The sequence below is a fragment of the Lipophrys pholis genome, assembly GCF_963383615.2.
Source record: "Lipophrys pholis genome assembly, chromosome: 3".
NCBI lineage: Eukaryota > Metazoa > Chordata > Actinopteri > Blenniiformes > Blenniidae > Lipophrys > Lipophrys pholis.
The window spans coordinates 36,631,996-36,648,999 of record NC_137627.1 but is presented as its reverse complement, the minus strand read 5'-3'; the positions used below and the strand labels follow the sequence as shown (position 1 = coordinate 36,648,999).

The 17,004-nt window shown below is 53.2% G+C and overlaps 1 protein-coding gene across 2 annotated transcripts in view; it reads right to left on the bottom strand.

Annotated features, from left to right (window-relative positions):
- Positions 1-1,553: 1,553 nt before the first annotated feature.
- exoc3l2b (exocyst complex component 3-like 2b) overlaps positions 1,554-17,004 on the bottom strand; it is a 36,996-nt gene continuing 21,545 nt past the window's right edge. For both annotated transcript variants that reach the window (XM_080460162.1, XM_080460161.1), the window contains exons 4-15: positions 9,691-9,947; positions 9,314-9,580; positions 8,538-8,656; positions 8,246-8,360; positions 7,665-7,775; positions 6,726-6,826; positions 6,512-6,628; positions 4,032-4,167; positions 3,760-3,882; positions 3,533-3,688; positions 3,233-3,354; positions 1,554-2,802 (exon numbers count right to left, since the gene is read on the bottom strand). In XM_080460162.1, coding sequence (XP_080316288.1) covers positions 2,517-2,802; positions 3,233-3,354; positions 3,533-3,688; positions 3,760-3,882; positions 4,032-4,167; positions 6,512-6,628; positions 6,726-6,826; positions 7,665-7,775; positions 8,246-8,360; positions 8,538-8,656; positions 9,314-9,580; positions 9,691-9,947 — 1,910 coding nt within the window. In that variant the 3' untranslated portion in view covers positions 1,554-2,516. The remainder of the gene's footprint in view (positions 2,803-3,232; positions 3,355-3,532; positions 3,689-3,759; positions 3,883-4,031; positions 4,168-6,511; positions 6,629-6,725; positions 6,827-7,664; positions 7,776-8,245; positions 8,361-8,537; positions 8,657-9,313; positions 9,581-9,690; positions 9,948-17,004) is intronic.

The window sequence follows — 17,004 nt, the reverse complement described above, 5'->3', positions numbered from 1 at the left end:
ACGGACGTGAAAAAACACCAATAGAGACACAAAGAGACGTAATGTCTTCTGGCTCTTTGGTGCATCAGAGGTTCAGGTCAGACTAGATGGAGCGACCCGGACTAAACCTCTGGTACAGTCCGTCTGCTGGTTCCTGGAGGAGCGCTGTCGCCGTGAAATTGGTGAAATCAGTGACGTATCACGTTTTGTAGTGACGGAGTGACGCGGCTCTACTGGCTCTGCTAACGGTGGAAAGAGAACCGGTTCTTTGGTGGTGCTCATTTAAGAACCGGTCCTGAACTAGAACCTGGTTCTTTTTGGTGGAAAAGCCCAATCAGAGCTCGGAGTGTCCTCGAACGCACCACAGAGTCAGAGCTCGGAGAGTCCTCGAACGCACCACAGTGTCAGAGCTCGGAGTGTCCTCGAACGCACCACAGAGTCAGAGCTCGGAGTGTCCTCGAACGCACCACAGAGTCAGAGTGTCCTCGAACGCACCACAGAGTCAGAGCTCGGAGTGTCCTCGAACGCACCACAGAGTCAGAGTGTCCTCGAACGCACCAGAGTCAGAGCTCGGAGTGTCCTCGAACGCACCACAGAGTCAGAGCTCGGAGTGTCCTCGAACACACCACAGAGTCAGAGCTCGGAGTGTCCTCGAACGCACCACAGAGACAGAGCTCGGAGTGTCCTCGAACGCACCACAAAGTCAGAGCTCGGATTGTCCTCAAACGCACCACAGAGACAGAGTGCCCTCAAACGCACCACAGTCAGAGTGTCCTCGAACGCACCACAGAGTCAGAGCTCGGAGAGTCCTCGAACGCACCACAGAGTCAGAGCTCGGAGTGTCCTCGAACGCACCACAGAATCAGAGCTCGGAGTGTCCTCGAACGCACCACAGAGTCAGAGCTCGGAGTGTCCTCGAACGCACCACAGTGTCAGAGCTCGGAGTGTCCTCGAACGCACCACAGTGTCAGAGCTCGGAGTGTCCTCGAACGCACCACAGAGTCAGAGCTCGGAGTGTCCTCGAACGCACCACAGTGTCAGAGCTCGGAGTGTCCTCGAACGCACCACAGAGTCAGAGCTCGGAGTGTCCTCGAACGCACCACAGAGTCAGAGTGTCCTCGAACGCACCACAGAGTCAGAGCTCGGAGTGTCCTCGAACGCACCACAGAGTCAGAGTGTCCTCGAACGCACCAGAGTCAGAGCTCGGAGTGTCCTCGAACGCACCACAGAGTCAGAGCTCGGAGTGTCCTCGAACGCACCACAGAGTCAGAGTGTCCTCGAACGCACCACAGAGACAGAGCTCGGAGTGTCCTCGAACGCACCACAAAGTCAGAGCTCGGATTGTCCTCAAACGCACCACAGAGACAGAGTGCCCTCAAACGCACCACAGTCAGAGTGTCCTCGAACGCACCACAGAGACAGAGCTCGGAGTGTCCTCAAACGCACCACAGAGACAGAGTGTCCTCGAACGCACCACAGAGACAGAGTGTCCTCGAACGCACCACAGAGTCAGAGTGTCCTCGAACGCACCACAGAGTTGTCTAATTGTGATGAAGTGTAAAGGAGTGGAAGCAGCAGGTTGAGATTAGTCATTTATTCATATTTCACTGATTATTTGATTCAATAAAAACCGAAAACATCTAAACTGAGAGCAGAAACATTAGAAGCATCGTCACACCAGTTTCACCTTCAATCATTGAGTTAAATATTCTCTGCATTGTTTAGTACCTTTAATCAAAACTCTGCCGTCATCAAACAACAAAAACCTGATGGAGTTCCGCAGGGTTCGGGTCTGGGTCCACTGATCTTTGAGGAAAACAATTCAGATGAAGATAATCAGGACAAAGGTTTGGTTGGTTCAGGGAACCGTGAGTCACTTTCACATCTTTCATCTGATTTAGTCTTCTTGACTTTGGTCTTTTGTCATGTTTCCCGTGGCCACTAGAGGGCCTCCTGACTGATTCAGGAACTGCCTCATAAAGTTTCACATTGAAATGATCAAAACAACATAAAGGGATCCAGAAGTGAACCCTGAGGGACGCCAAACCTGATGTGGCAACATGATGCCGGGTGGAACCCGACTTCACCTGCTGGGTTTGGGTCCAGGGACCCTGAACTGGATGAGGTGGTCCAGCCGATGGATGGATCAAAAAACAGGGTTTGACAAGGAGGAAGTAAAGAATCAAATCTGCGTTTCAGAGTCTTTTATGAAATGAACCGATTTCTTTCTTTATCTGAAAAGTCAAAATCTTCCTCCCTGGCGAGTGTTTGTTCATGAGACTTTCCTTCCTGAAGGGTCCAGGTATGAATCTTCCTCCTGCTCCTGCTCCTCCTCCTGCTCCTGCTCTTCCTCCTCCTGCTCCTCCTCCTGCTCTTCCTCCTGCTCCTCCTCCTGCTCCTTCTCCTCCTGCTCCTGCTCCTGCTCCTCCTCCTTCTCCTCCTGCTCTTCCTCCTGCTCTTCCTCCTGCTCCTCCTCCTGCTCCTCCTCGATGGGATGTTGCGCCCCCTGCGGACCGCCGAGACCTGTGGCGGCGAGCTCACAGGACGTCGTCGGGGTTGTCGTGAGCGGGGGGGCGGGCCTTGCGGCGGCGCGGCCGCAGCGCGGCGAGGCAGGTGGAGGCGGTGAGGGCGACGCGGCTCAGGCCCAGGTTGAGGCAGTGCACCTCGGAGGTGACGGGAACCTCGGCGAACAGGGCGCGGTCCCGCCCCAGCGCCGCGCCGCCGTCGCTGCTCTCGATGTCTTTGACGATGTTCAGGATCTCCTGACGCTCCGCCTGCCGGGTCGTCCCCCGGATGTTCAAGATGGCCGACACGTGCCGCTTCCTGCGGGAAAGGGGGCGGAGTCAGAACCATCATTACTTCTGGGGGAACTCGGCACTGAACGTTTGATATCCTGGCTAAAAGACCAACGTTGACGTCTTTATTAAAACACAGCTCTCTCGCTCTCTCTCTCTCTCTCTCTCTCTCTCTCTCTCTCTCTCTCTCTCTCAGTTGTGTTGCAGTTGTATTAAATGAGATTTAAGGATTCAAGTGGCACTGAAGCTGGACGAAGTTGGGTGAAGTTGGTTATGATGTTCAGCTTGAAGTTGGGTTGCAGGCGGTTCTGATAAAAAAGTAATAGATTCCATGAAGAGTTGAAATCTGGTTTCTAACTTTGAGCAGCTGAGCGCAGAACAACGATGGAACGAGCAGAAACTTCTGAGCTGCTCAGGAAAGACAACAGAATGTGACCAATGTGAGGAGCGCTTCGTACCGGACGTCTGGAAACTCTCGCACCAGAACCGCCACCTCCATCTGGACCGACGGAACGTCGTCCAGCTGGAGGATCTCCGACATGTGAGGGAGGGCGCCGTCCAACCAGCCGGCCGGAGAGTCCTGACACACACACACACACACACACACACACACACACACACACACACACACACACACACACGCACACACACACACACACACATTATTCACACATCATCACAACTTTAAAATGTTGTTTAGCAGATACAAGCCCCGCCCCCAAGCCCCGCCCCCCAGGCCCCGCCCCCAGGCCTCTCACCAGGTCTCTGAAGAGCGCCTTGATCTGTCGGCCTTCATCTCGCAGCCGCCCCGCCATCCTCTTCCTCATCTTCAGGGAGGTGCAGATGATGCGCCCCCTCATGACGGCGCGGAGGTACTCCATCACCACGCGGCGGTGCACCTCGCCCACCAGCAGCTGAAAAACACACACGCGCGTTATGGCGGCCGGGCATAAAGTGGGCGGAGACAGGAAGTGGGCGTGTCTACCTGGTAGGGGGGGCTGTCCATCCGGCGGTACTTCTTGAAGTCGTCCTTGACGGCCGCCTCGATCTGCTCGTAAGGCTCCGTGTTGCTCAGCCACTTCCTCTTCACCAGGCGCTCGAAGAACGGCTGAGACAGGAAGTCAGAACGGCAGCCGCCATTTTTAAACATCGTCAGACAAAACGCCAACGCAATGAAAATGGTAACGCTGTGTGTGTGTGTGTGTGTGTGTGTGTCTGTGTGCGTGTGTGTGTGTGTGTGTGTGTGTGTCTCCTCACCCTGATGTTCAGGAACAGGCGCTCTGACAGAACTCGGACTCCCTGCTGAACAATGTGATCCAAACATTTGTTCGCTCGACGAAGAGAATCTTCGCTGACCGACGGGTCAAACTGAGCGCAGCGCTGCACAAAACCTCTGCACACACACACACACACACACACACACACACACACACACACACACACACACACACACACACACACACACACACACACACACACACACACACACACACAGATAAATAATCCCAGGTTAAACAGTCCTGGTGGTGCAGTGGGTGGTGTGCAGACACTCGGCAGCACCAACACACATGAACCCATTTCACTGGTGAACGTCCCGCCATCAAACAGGAAGTCTCACACAACCTCTCGAGATCAAACGTGATTCCAGAGTCAACCAACATGGCGGACGAAGAGGTTGTATCGGCGATCTTTGTGGTGTTTTTATCTGAAGAAACACGTATTAAAAAGAAGAGGCGTTGGTCAAAGGAGTGAGAGGCAACGGGAGCTGGTTGTCGGTCCGGTCCGGCGTTTCCTCGCCACTACGTCACCTGGCTTTCTGATTGGCTACGCGTCACAGTCAACAGGCTCGTGCTCGGGACGCCACACACCACGAGAACTCGGCCAAAACAATCCAACATGTTGAATATCCCCGATTTGAGATGGGAGCGGTCCCGACATCCTTCCGAGCCGACGAGAGCAGTCTTAACACACCACACACTGCAGGATTATCTGATGAGATTATCTCATGATGATCTGAACGTCCTTAAGATTGTTGGACAGGAGAATCGGGGTGAAGCGGGCATCACATCACTCCAGGTCTTGTTTGGCGTTCTGACCGCAGGCTGAGGTCTGCATGAGCAGCAGGGGGCGCTCCGCTAGGAGACGCTCTACAGAACTTCTTTCTAATGAAGCCAGACTTCTGGTTCCTCAGGAACTACTAAACAAACTACAAACTACTGGAAATGAAAGTTGGAGTTTTTAGAGCTAAAATGAGCCTTTTAATGGCTTCATGTGAAAGAGAACTTTAATCAGAGTGGTTACCTAGGTTACCATGGAAACGGCTGGAGATCCTTTCTTCCTGCTAAAGAGGAGACATGAGAATGAGATCTTCTCTTTCTGGACCAAGGAGAGTTTAACTCGTCTGGACTTCACAGGTTTAGTTAGAAAACACCAGGATCTAATGTTCTCCGTGGAAACGAGGCTCTTAAAGCTGCAGAGCAGCAAATATGAGGGGATGGAGGCCACATTGGTGAGGGAAGGAGAGAGTAACTCTCTGTGTCCAGTTAGTAATCTGAGGTTACTAGTTAGTATCTCATTCCCACCTGTTATTATTATTATTATTCCTCTATGTCCACTCTGGGGCTCCATAGAGGAGCAACTCTTCATTCCAGGATCGACTCTATCAAAGTTCAGTCCTCCACCCTGTCCTTCCTTTGTTCAACTGCTATCATCAACACCATGGTGAGAGTTAACCACTGGTAAACAGCTAGTGGAGGTTAACTTTAACGTCAAGGTAACTAACCTGGTTAAAGTTAACCCAGTTTGAACAACAAGATAACTCCTGGTTAAAGTTAACCCAGTTTGAACAACAAGATAACTCCTGGTTAAAGTTAACCCAGTTTTGAACAACAAGATAACTCCTGGTTAAAGTTAACGGTGGTTAAATGTATTTAACGACTGGTTAAACGATAACCAGCGCCCGGTTGTTCCAGACTGGTTAGTTGTTTAGCCGGTTAGCTGGTTAGCTCTGATTAGTGGTTCATCTGTGAGCTCTGGATAGCTGGTTAGCTCTAGTTACCTGTGATTAGCCAGTTAGCTGTGGTTAGCTGGTTAGCTCTGATTAGCCAGGTAGCTCGGTTTAGCGGTTAGGTCTGATTAGCAAGTTAGCTCTGGTTAGCTCTGGTTAGCTGCGATTAGCCAGTTAACTCTGGTTAGCTGGTTAGCTGTGATTAGCTGTGATTAGCTCTAGTTAGCAGTTTAGCTGTTAGCTCTGGTTAGCTGTGATTAGCTCTAGTTAGCGGTTTAGCTGTTAGCTCTGGTTAGCTGTGATTAGCCAGTTAACTCTGGTTAGCTGGTTAGCTGTGATTAGCTGTGATTAGCTCTAGTTAGCGGTTTAGCTGTTAGCTCTGGTTAGCTGTGATTAGCTCTAGTTAGCGGTTTAGCTGTTAGCTCTGGTTAGCTGTGATTAGCCAGTTAACTCTGGTTAGCTGGTTAGCTGTGATTAGCTCGAGTTAGCAGTTTAGCTGTTAGCTCTGGTTTGCTCTGATTAGCCAGTTAGCTCTGGTTAGCAGTTTAGCTTTTAGGTCTAGTTAGCTGTGATTAGCCAGTTAGCTCTGGTTTGGAGGATCTTCACTGACCATAGTGCTCATGAGCAGAAATGCATGTTTCAGAAAAGTTTTCTCTGTATTTCCACAATGTTGTTTAGTTGCCATGGAAACTGCCCCAGCAGCAGCAGCAGACAGGTGTGAGGGTCCCACCTGAACGGTGGGCAGCAGTTGACCAGTGCGATGGTTTTGGACACGTAGCCGTCCTCGTTGTCTCCCAGCATGCCGCTCTGCATCGCCTCGTGGAACATCTCAGCTTTCCGCTGGAAGCTGTAGGACACAGTGAGGAGCGTGTGTGTGTGTGTGTGTGTGTGTGTGTGTGTGTGTGTGTGTGTGTGTGTGTGTGTGTGTGTGTGTGTGTGTGTACCTGTACAGGAAGTCCGCCAGCCCGTTCAGACTGCACTGAGCCACTCTGGAGCCCAAACTCCTGTTGATGGAGGCCGAACGCTCCAGATCCACCTGCAGCCTCTGGAACAGCAACAGTTCAACATTCAGATTGTCTCTGCTCCACCTGCTCATTTCCTCCACCCGATACACCGGCTCCACCGGCTCCACCTCCTCCATAGGATGGCATAGCTCAGGTGGTAGAGCGGTTGTCTCCCAATTGGAAGGTTGCAGGTTCAATTCCCATCTCTGCCATCTTTGCCTGCCTGAACTCCCATTGGAGTGACGGCGCCGTGTGAATGTGATGAACCATGTAAGGCGATATATGAGCAAGTCCATCCGCTCCTGCTCATCTCCTCTACCTCCTCTATCCACAGAACCAGGACCATCAAGAATCTTCGGAGAAAGAACCAACCTTCTTCTTCTGGATCAAACTGAACTCGAGCTTCAGTTTGTTTCAATAAAACGGATAAAATCATGTCACAACTTTTAATTTCATGGCTCCAACGCTGCGTTCAGGACCCATTGTGAGAGTAGGAATTTACAGTCTCAGTAAAATGAGCCGGCACTTGTCCCTCCTTTGACCACCAGAGGGCGGCAGCTGCTCGTGTGTGTGTGTGTGTGTGTGTGTGTGTGTGTGTGTGTGTGTGTGTGTGTGTGTGTGTGTGTGTGTGTGTGTGTGTGTGTGTGTGTGTGTGTGTGTGTGTGTGTGTGTGTGAGATCAGGAAGTTCTCCATGTTGACTTTGGCTGCAGTTAAAGGACGGACGCAGAAAACAATCAGTGTACAAAAACACAGCGGAATCAGTGTTTATGTAAGAAGCAGGAAAACCCAGAGTTCACACACAGTGTGTGTGTGTGTGTGTGTGTGTGTGTGTGTGTGTGTGTGTGTGTGTGTGTGTGTGTGTGTGTGTGTGTGTGTACCTGGATAACCATCTTGGCCAGAGTAATCTGGTACTCCTCGATGTGGAGCGTCTCCATCCAGCGCTTCTCCTCCTCGTCCAGGACCAGACTCAGCTCCGTCGTCACTTTGGCCTGCAGAGGGCGACACCAGGCGTCAAATCAAACGCACCTCACCTTTATCACCACTGAATGGATCACTACAGAAACTAGACACGCCTCTGTGTGTGTCCTCTGAAGGGTGTGTCCTCTGAAATGTGTGTGTGTCCTCTGAAGTGTGTGTGTGTGTCCTCTGAAGTGTGTGTGTCCTCTGAAGTGTGTGTCCTCTGAAGTGTGTGTCATCTGAAGGGTGTGTCCTCTGAAGTGTGTGTGTGTCCTCTGAAGGGTGTGTCCTCTGAAGGGTGTGTCCTCTGAAATGTGTGTGTCCTCTGAAACGTGTGTCCTCTGAAACGTGTGTCCTCTGAAACGTGTGTCCTCTGAAGTGTGTGTGTGTCCTCTGAAGTGTGTGTGTCCTCTGAAGGGTGTGTCCTCTGAAGTGTGTGTGTCCTCTGAAATGTGTGTGTCCTCTGAAGGGTGTGTCCTCTGAAGGGTGTGTATCGTCTCACCCTCACAGAGTTCAGACAGTCCAGCTCCAGTCGCTCCACCGTCTCCGAGGGCAACAGAGGACTGAGATGAGAGCGACTGAATGGACTAGTGATACACACTAGGCCCAGGACATCCCTGAAAACACACACACACACACACACACACACACACACACACACACACACACACACACACACACACACACACACACACACACAGTGGATCACATGTGGTTCTGTTGGACAGTGTGGTTCTGTTGGACAGTGTGGTTCTGTTGGACAGTGTGATTCTGTTGGATGTGTTTGTCGGTACCGGTTGTAGATGTTGTGCAGCCAGTCCAGCAGTGAGTAGATGTCGGTGATCTCCAGCTGGTTGTCGGTGATGTCTGTCAGTCGCCTGGCAACCGCCTGGTGGTAACTCTCGACGTACACCTGGAAGGTCAGAGGTCAGGGTTAGCAGAACCACGCAGGTGGAACCATGTCTGTCGTCCGGCAGGAAGGTTTGTACGACGTATCTGTGACGTGTTCCAAAGATGAGCTCTCCTTGACGGTGTTCTTCCGAACACCGTCAAAACACCATGAAACATTGTGGGAACACCATCGAAACACCGTTTGGACGGTGTTGTCCGTTGAATCTCCGTGGAAACACGTGAAGGTTGGTGGCTGGACGGAGTTGAAAGCAACTCGCTGACTGATCCTAGAGCAACAACTACTGTTGGTCCTTGTTACCACGACGACGTTTCAAGTGAAAACATATCGTTCTAGTTTTCTGAGAAGTTTTGCATTTACACAGTGACGTTGTGAAAACAAGGTGTTTGATGTAGTTTTCATGTCGGGCTGTTGTGATGGAGAAGCTTCAGTCCCACGTTGTGATTCAGCTCCGACTATGACTGGGACTCTCTGACGACCGTGGTCATCTCTCAAGGTCTCAGGTTCGATTCCCTGTCTGTCCATTTGTCCTTGAGCAAGACACTGAACCCCACACTGCCCCCAGTGGACGGACGGAGCGCTGCATGGCGGCCGCCTCCACCCGTGTGTGAATGAGTGACAGTGTAAAGCCTGCCCGGTGAAGTTGGACCCGGTTCTCACCTGGAAGGGCTGGTAGTCCTCGGGGTAGATGGAGACAATGTTCCTCTTGGCGGCGCCCAGGTCCTCCACCACCCGAGCCCGGAGCCGGTCAAGGTACCCGTCCAGCTCCCCGGCCGTGAACTCGGCCCGCTGAGGCAGGGAACCGTCGGCCGCCTCCTCCACCGCCTCCTTCCAGCGCTGCTTCAGGCCCCGAGGCCGGGGGCCACCGGGGGGCGCTGCCTCGCTGAGGGCCCAGTCCCTGTCGGCTTGGTCCTCCTGCTGCAGAACCTTCAGACGGACAGAAGACAGAAACCTGACTCACATGAAGGCCCGGGTCCACCCGGTCCACCCGGTCCACCCCCCCCCACCTCCTGCACAAACACGGCGGCGGGCCTCACCTGCACCACCAGCCCCAGGTTGGGTCCGGCGGTGGGGGACCTCAGGGACTCCCGGACCACAGCCCACAGCTCCTTCTGGAGCTCCTGGTACAGCAGCTCCACGTCCTTGGCCTTCCTCCGCCCGCCGTCCTCGGACGGCGGCGCCGCGCCACGCTCGGCGGCGGCCAGGGACTCGCTGCACTCCTGCTCCAGCTCCAGGATGTGGGTGTCGGCCAGGAACAAGTCCCGCCTCTTCACCAGCTGCAGGATCTCCAGGACTGGGGGAGAAGAAACACAGACCTTCAGCGCCAGGATTAGAACCAGCGCTCCTCGATGACCTTCCCCGGAAACCAGGTCCCGTATCCACAAAGCATCCTGAGACTAAAAGAAGCTCTTAGTGACGTCACTCTTAGAATTCCTCCAAATGGAAGATTCTTCCTAGAACTTTCCTTCCTCAGATAAAAGTAATTGAGGAAGTATCTTCAGGCCTCAGAGCTCCGGAGGTGGAGAACCGCTCAGAGCAGAGAGGAGAACCTTTAAGAAGACAGGGTTTGTTAAACAGACAAGACGGAGGAAAGACGTTCTCCGTTTGTTTAACAACAATGACTTAATGACACGACGGGAAAAATGTTTCCTCCATCCTGGGTGGTGGTGAACTACGTCTGTAGTCACTGCTGCTCTGGAGCACACTGACGGAGGAGAGGCTGCAAATCTCTGACCACCAACAACCACTCACTCTCTCACCCTCTGACCACTCACTCACTCACTCACTCACTCACTCACTCACTCACTCACTCACTCACTCACTCACTCACCCTCTGGCCACCACCAACCACTCACTCTCTCACCCTCTGACCACTCACTCACTCACTCACTCACTCACTCACTCACTCACTCACTCACTCACCCTCTGACCACCACCAACGACTCACTCTCTCACTACATTCACCCTCTGACCACCACCAACCACTCACTCTCTCACTCTCTCACCCTCTGGCCACCACCAACCACTCACTCTCTCACTCATTCAGCCTCTGACCACCACCAACCACTCACTCTCTCACCCTCTGGCCACCACCAACCACTCACTCTCTCACTCTCTGGCCACCACCAACCACTCACTCACTCACTCACTCTCTCACCCTCTGACCACCACCAACCACTCACTCACTCACTCACTCACCCTCTGACCACCACCAACCACTCACTCTCTCACTCTCTCACCCTCTGGCCACCACCAACCACTCACTCACTCACTCACTCTCTCACCCTCTGACCACCACCAACCACTCACTCACTCACTCTCTCACCCTCTGACCACCACCAACCACTCACTCACTCACTCTCTCACCCTCTGACCACCACCAACTCACTCTCTCTCTCACTCACTCACTCACCCAGGCTCCTGGTCTTCCCTCCAGGCTCTACCTCGCTTAGCTTCCCAGATCTCATGGGATCAGGCTCCACAAGGTGGTGTGACCTCTATGTAGGACATGTAGGACATGTAGGACATGTAGGACATGTAGTTTCTACTCCTCCAGGTTTATGATTTCTACTCTTCCCTGTTTCTATTCTTCCTGGTTTGTCTCTCTTTCTCTGCAGTTTCTTTCTGAATAACTTCAAGTCGTCCTTTCCTTAGTTCAGGTCGTAGCATTAGCATCATTAGCATCAGGTCCCTCAACGCTCCACAGGAGGGTTCGTTTGATTTCTACATCAAAGCAGAACTCTGGAGGACAGAGCTGGAGGTTCCTCCAGGAACTCCTCCTGGTCTTCCTCCTCCTCCTTGTTTCCCTTCTCCTCCTCTTGGTCCCCCTCCATCCTCATCTCCCTCCTCCTGTTCATCTCTCTACTCCTCCTCCTCCTCCCCGTCATCTCCCTCCTCCTCCTCCTCCTCACCTCCCTCGTGCTCTTCCTCCTCCTGGTCTCCTTCCTCCTTCTTGTCTCCCTCCTCCTCCTCCTGGACTCCCTCCTCCTCCTTGTTTCCCTTCTCCTCCTCCTGGTCTCCCTCCTCCTTGTTTCCCTCCTCCTCCTCCTCCTGCTCCTCATCTCCCTCCTGCTCCTCACCTCCCTCCTCCTCCTCCTCCTCACCTCCCTCCTGCTCCCCCTCATTGTCGCCCCCCTCCTCGCTCCTCGTCATCTCCCTCCTGCTCCTCACCTCCCTCCTGCTCCTCCTCCTTGTTTCCCTCCTCCTTCTCACCTCCCTCCTGTTCCCCCTCCTCCTCCTCTCCTCGCTCCTCGTCATCTCCTCCTGGTCTCCTTCCTCCTTCTCCTGGTCTCCCTCCTCCTTGTTTCCCTCCTGCTCCTCCTCCTCCTCATCTCCCTCCTGCTCCCCCTCCTCCTCCCCTCCTCGCTCCTCGTCATCTCCCTCCTGCTCCTCATCTCCCTCCTGCTCCCCCTCCTCGCCATCTCCCTCCTGCTCCTCATCTCCCTCCTGTTCCCCCTCCTCCTCCCCTCCTCGCTCCTCGTCATCTCCCTCCTGCTCCTCATCTCCCTCCTGCTCATCTCCCTCCTGCTCCACCTCCTCCTCCCCTCCTCGCCATCTCCCTCCTGCTCCTCATCTCCCTCCTGCTCCCCCTCCTCCTCCCCTCCTCGCCATCTCCCTCCTGCTCCTCATCTCCCTCCTGCTCCTCACCTCCCTCCTGCTCCCCCTCCTCCTCCCCTCCTCGCTCCTCGTCATCTCCCTCCTGCTCCTCATCTCCCTCCTGCTCCTCACCTCCCTCCTGCTCCTCCTCCTTGTTTCCCTCCTCCTTCTCACCTCCTTCGTGCTCCTCCTCCTCCTGGTCTCCTTCCTCCTTCTCCTGGTCTCCCTCCTCCTTGTTTCCCTCCTGCTCCTCCTCCTCATCTCCCTCCTGCTCCCCCTCCTCCTCCCCTCCTCGCTCCTCGTCATCTCCCTCCTGCTCCTCATCTCCCTCCTGTTCCCCCTCCTCCTCCCCTCCTCGCTCCTCGTCATCTCCCTCCTGCTCCTCATCTCCCTCCTGCTCCCCCTCCTCCTCCCCTCCTCGCCATCTCCCTCCTGCTCCTCATCTCCCTCCTGCTCCTCCTCCTCATCTCCCTCCTGCTCCCCCTCCTCCTCCCCTCCTCGCTCCTCATCATCTCCCTCCTGCTCCTCATCTCCCTCCTGCTCCTCACCTCCCTCCTGCTCCCCCTCCTCCTCCCCTCCTCGCTCCTCGTCATCTCCCTCCTGCTCCTCATCTCCCTCCTGCTCCTCATCTCCCTCCTGCTCCTCACCTCCCTCCTGCTCCTCCTCCTTGTTTCCCTCCTCCTTCTCACCTCCTTCGTGCTCCTCCTCCTCCTGGTCTCCTTCCTCCTTCTCCTGGTCTCCCTCCTCCTTGTTTCCCTCCTGCTCCTCCTCCTCATCTCCCTCCTGCTCCCCCTCCTCCTCCCCTCCTCGCATCTCCCTCCTGCTCCTCCTCTCCCTCCTGCTCCTCACCTCCCTCCTGCTCCCCCTCCTCCTCCCCTCCTCGCATCTCCCTCCTGCTCCTCACCTCCCTCCTGCTCCCCCTCCTCCTCCCCTCCTCGCATCTCCCACCTGCTCCCCCTCCTCCTCCCCCTCTCACTCCTCCTCATCTCCCTCCTGCTCCTCCTCCTCATCTCCCTCCTGCTCCCCCTCCTCCTCCCCCTCATCTCCCTCCTGCTCCTCATCTCCCTCCTGCTCCTCACCTCCCACCTGCTCCTCCTCATCTCCCTCCTCCTCAAAGACTCAGATCATTACCGTCACTCTGAGGATTTAACTTGATGACATCATGTAAATGAAGGAGGGTGGATCAGAGGGAGGAGGCCATTGCACCTCCTCTGCACCTCCTGCTGTCCACTGCATCTCCTCCTCCTCCTGGAAAATGGCGGAACTGTAATCTTCGGAGCGAGAAACTCGGCTGATCAACTCTTCATCATTTCTTCTTTTATTTTGGAGGATCAGTAAACATGGATGAGTGCGACTGTGATAATTCCCACCTACAAAGCTCCCATTTCCCAGTTGGCTGCGTCACATGACTGTGATCAAGCTGCTGCCATGTTGAAGGACGTCGCACTTTCTGGAAACTCTTCCAAATCTCCCACTCACTCACTGGGAACGTCCCAGTTGGGATCTTTCTGAAACGCTCCAGTTCTTTTAAACGCAGCAGAGTTTCTCTGTCTCTCCACTTCAGTGACAAAACATTTAATTGTGAAGGTTCAACAACAGGAAGTAGCATCAGCGCTGTAAACTGGGAACTTCCCAAGTGGAACTCTCCCAGTTCCCAGCCGGGCGGCGGCATCGTGGGAGGGTGGAGAGATGACAGCGTGATCTCATGAGGCAGGATTTTCTTCTGTAAGTAATCCTGAGTAATAGATTACTCCAGTACTCTCCCCGGGTCCCAGCGTGCTTCAGAGGATCACCAGCAGGAAGTCGCTCCGTGACAGCCGCCCACGATTCCCTCTGACCTCACAGGAAACCAGCAGTCACACTGTAATCTGATTACATCAGGAATTACAGCTGAAGGAGGAGACATGAGTCAAGGGGAGTGTCCACTCTCAGCTGTACCAGGGCAGGGTGTGTCTGTCCCTTTAAGAGCCAGGTGCATCACACCTCGGCACCATGCCGTGATGGAGGGATGAACGTGATGGATGGAGGGATGAACACTGACGATGGAGGGATGAACGTGATGGATGGAGGGATGAACGTGATGGATGGAGGGATGAACATGATGGATGGAGGGATGAACATGATGGATGGAGGGATGAACGTGATGGATGGAGGGATGAACACTGACGATGGAGGGATGAACCTGATGGATGGAGGGATGAACATGATGGATGGAGGGATGAAGGTGATGATGAAGGGATGAAGGTGATGGATGGAGGGATGAAGGTGGTGATGGAGGGATGAACGTGATGATGGTGATGGATGGAGGGATGAAGGTGATGATGGAGGGATGAACGTGATGATAGAGGGATGAAGGTGATGATGGAGGGATGAAGGTGATGATGGAGGGATGAACGTGATGATGGAGGGATGAAGGTGATGGATGGAGGGATGAAGGTGATGATGGAGGGATAAAGGTGATGATGAAGGGATGAAGGTGATGGATGGAGGGATGAAGGTGGTGATGGAGGGATGAAGGTGATGATGAAGGGATGAAGGTGATGGATGGAGGGATGAACGTGATGATGGTGATGGATGGAGGGATGAAGGTGATGGATGGAGGGATGAAGGTGATGATGGAGGGATAAAGGTGATGATGAAGGGATGAAGGTGATGGATGGAGGGATGAAGGTGGTGATGGAGGGATGAAGGTGATGATGAAGGGATGAAGGTGATGGATGGAGGGATGAACGTGATGATGGTGATGGATGGAGGGATGAAGGTGATGATGGAGGGATGAACGTGATGATAGAGGGATGAAGGTGATGATGGAGGGATGAAGGTGATGATGGAGGGATGAACGTGATGATGGAGGGATGAAGGTGATGATGGAGGGATGAAGGAGGAGTGCAGGCTCAGCTGAGCACAGACAGAAGCAGCTTTGTGTCGTGGAGCTCCAGCTGTAATCTGACACACACTTTCACATATTTCTGCTCGACTGTTGCTTCACACACACACACACACACACACACACACACACACACACACACACACACACACACACACACACACACACACACACACACACACACACACCACTCAGACTCAGACGTCACTACTTTTCATTGTGACGCTTAAATTCAACTGGAACGACTTTAAAGATAGGAAAGAAGATGGATGGATGAATGGATGAATGGATGAATGGATGAATGGATGGATGGATGGATGGATGGATAGATGATGGATGGATGGATGATGGATGGATAGATGATGGATGGATGATGGATGATGGATGGATAGATGATGGATAGATGATGGATGGATGGATGGATATGGATGGATGGATGGATGGATGGATAGATGATGGATGGATGGATGATGGATGGATAGATGATGGATGGATGATGGATGATGGATGGATAGATGATGGATAGATGATGGATGGATGGATGGATATGGATGGATGGATGGATGGATGGATGGATGGATGGATGGATGGATGGATGGATGGATGGATGGATGGATGGATGATGGATGGATGGATAGATGATGGATGGATATGGATGGATGGATGGATGGATGATGGATGATGGATGGATGATGGATAGATGATGGATGGATGGATGGATGGATAGATGATGGATGGATAGATGATGGATGGATGGATATGGATGGATGGATGATGGATGGATGGATGATGGATGGATGGATAGATGATGGATGGATGGATGGATGATGGATAGATGATGGATGATGGATGGATGGATGATGGATGGATGGATAGATGATGGATGATGGATGGATATGGATGGATGGATGGATGGATGATGGATGATGGATGGATGATGGATAGATGATGGATGGATGGATGGATGGATAGATGATGGATGGATAGATGATGGATGGATGGATATGGATGGATATGGATGGATGGATGATGGATGGATGGATGATGGATGGATGGATAGATGATGGATGGATGGATGGATGGATAGATGATGGATGGATGGATGGATAGATGATGGATGGATAGATGATGGATGGATGGATGGATGGATAGATGGATGATGGATGATGGATGATGGATGGATAGATGATGGATGATGGATGGATAGATGATGGATGGATGGATGGATAGATGATGGATGATGGATGGATAGATGATGGATGGATGGATGGATAGATGATGGATGGATGGATGATGGATGATGGATGGATGGATGTATAGTTGAGACAAGTTTCTGAGTGTTGCTGCCCCCTGGTGGTGAACGAGCTGCTGCGTTCTCTCAGAACTCCTGCAGCAGTTTGAGCTCCAGGACTCAGTGAGCTTCATCCATCCATCATCCCTTCTTCTCTCCTCCAGTCTCAGACCCTGCAGACCGGCGCCACCAACAGGAGCCACTACTTCGACATAGGAGATCCAGGAGACCCAGGAGACCCAGGAGATCAGGGAGACTCAGGTGATCCGAGAGATCCAGGAGACCCAGGAGATCCGGGAGATCCAGGAGACCCAGGAGATCAGGGAGACTCAGGTGATCCGAGAGATCCAGGAGACCCAGGAGATCCAGGAGACCCGGGAGACCCAGGAGACCCAGGAGATCCAGGAGACCTGGGAGATCCAGGAGACCCGGGAGACCCAGGAGACCCATCATGGTTTGAGTAGAAGGACCTGCTGAAGAACTGCCGCTTCATTCTTGCGGACCATCAGCTCGGGTTTCAGCTTCACGCTCACATAGGAAGGCAGAATGCATGAAGAGCTCAGTTGTTAGCAGAGT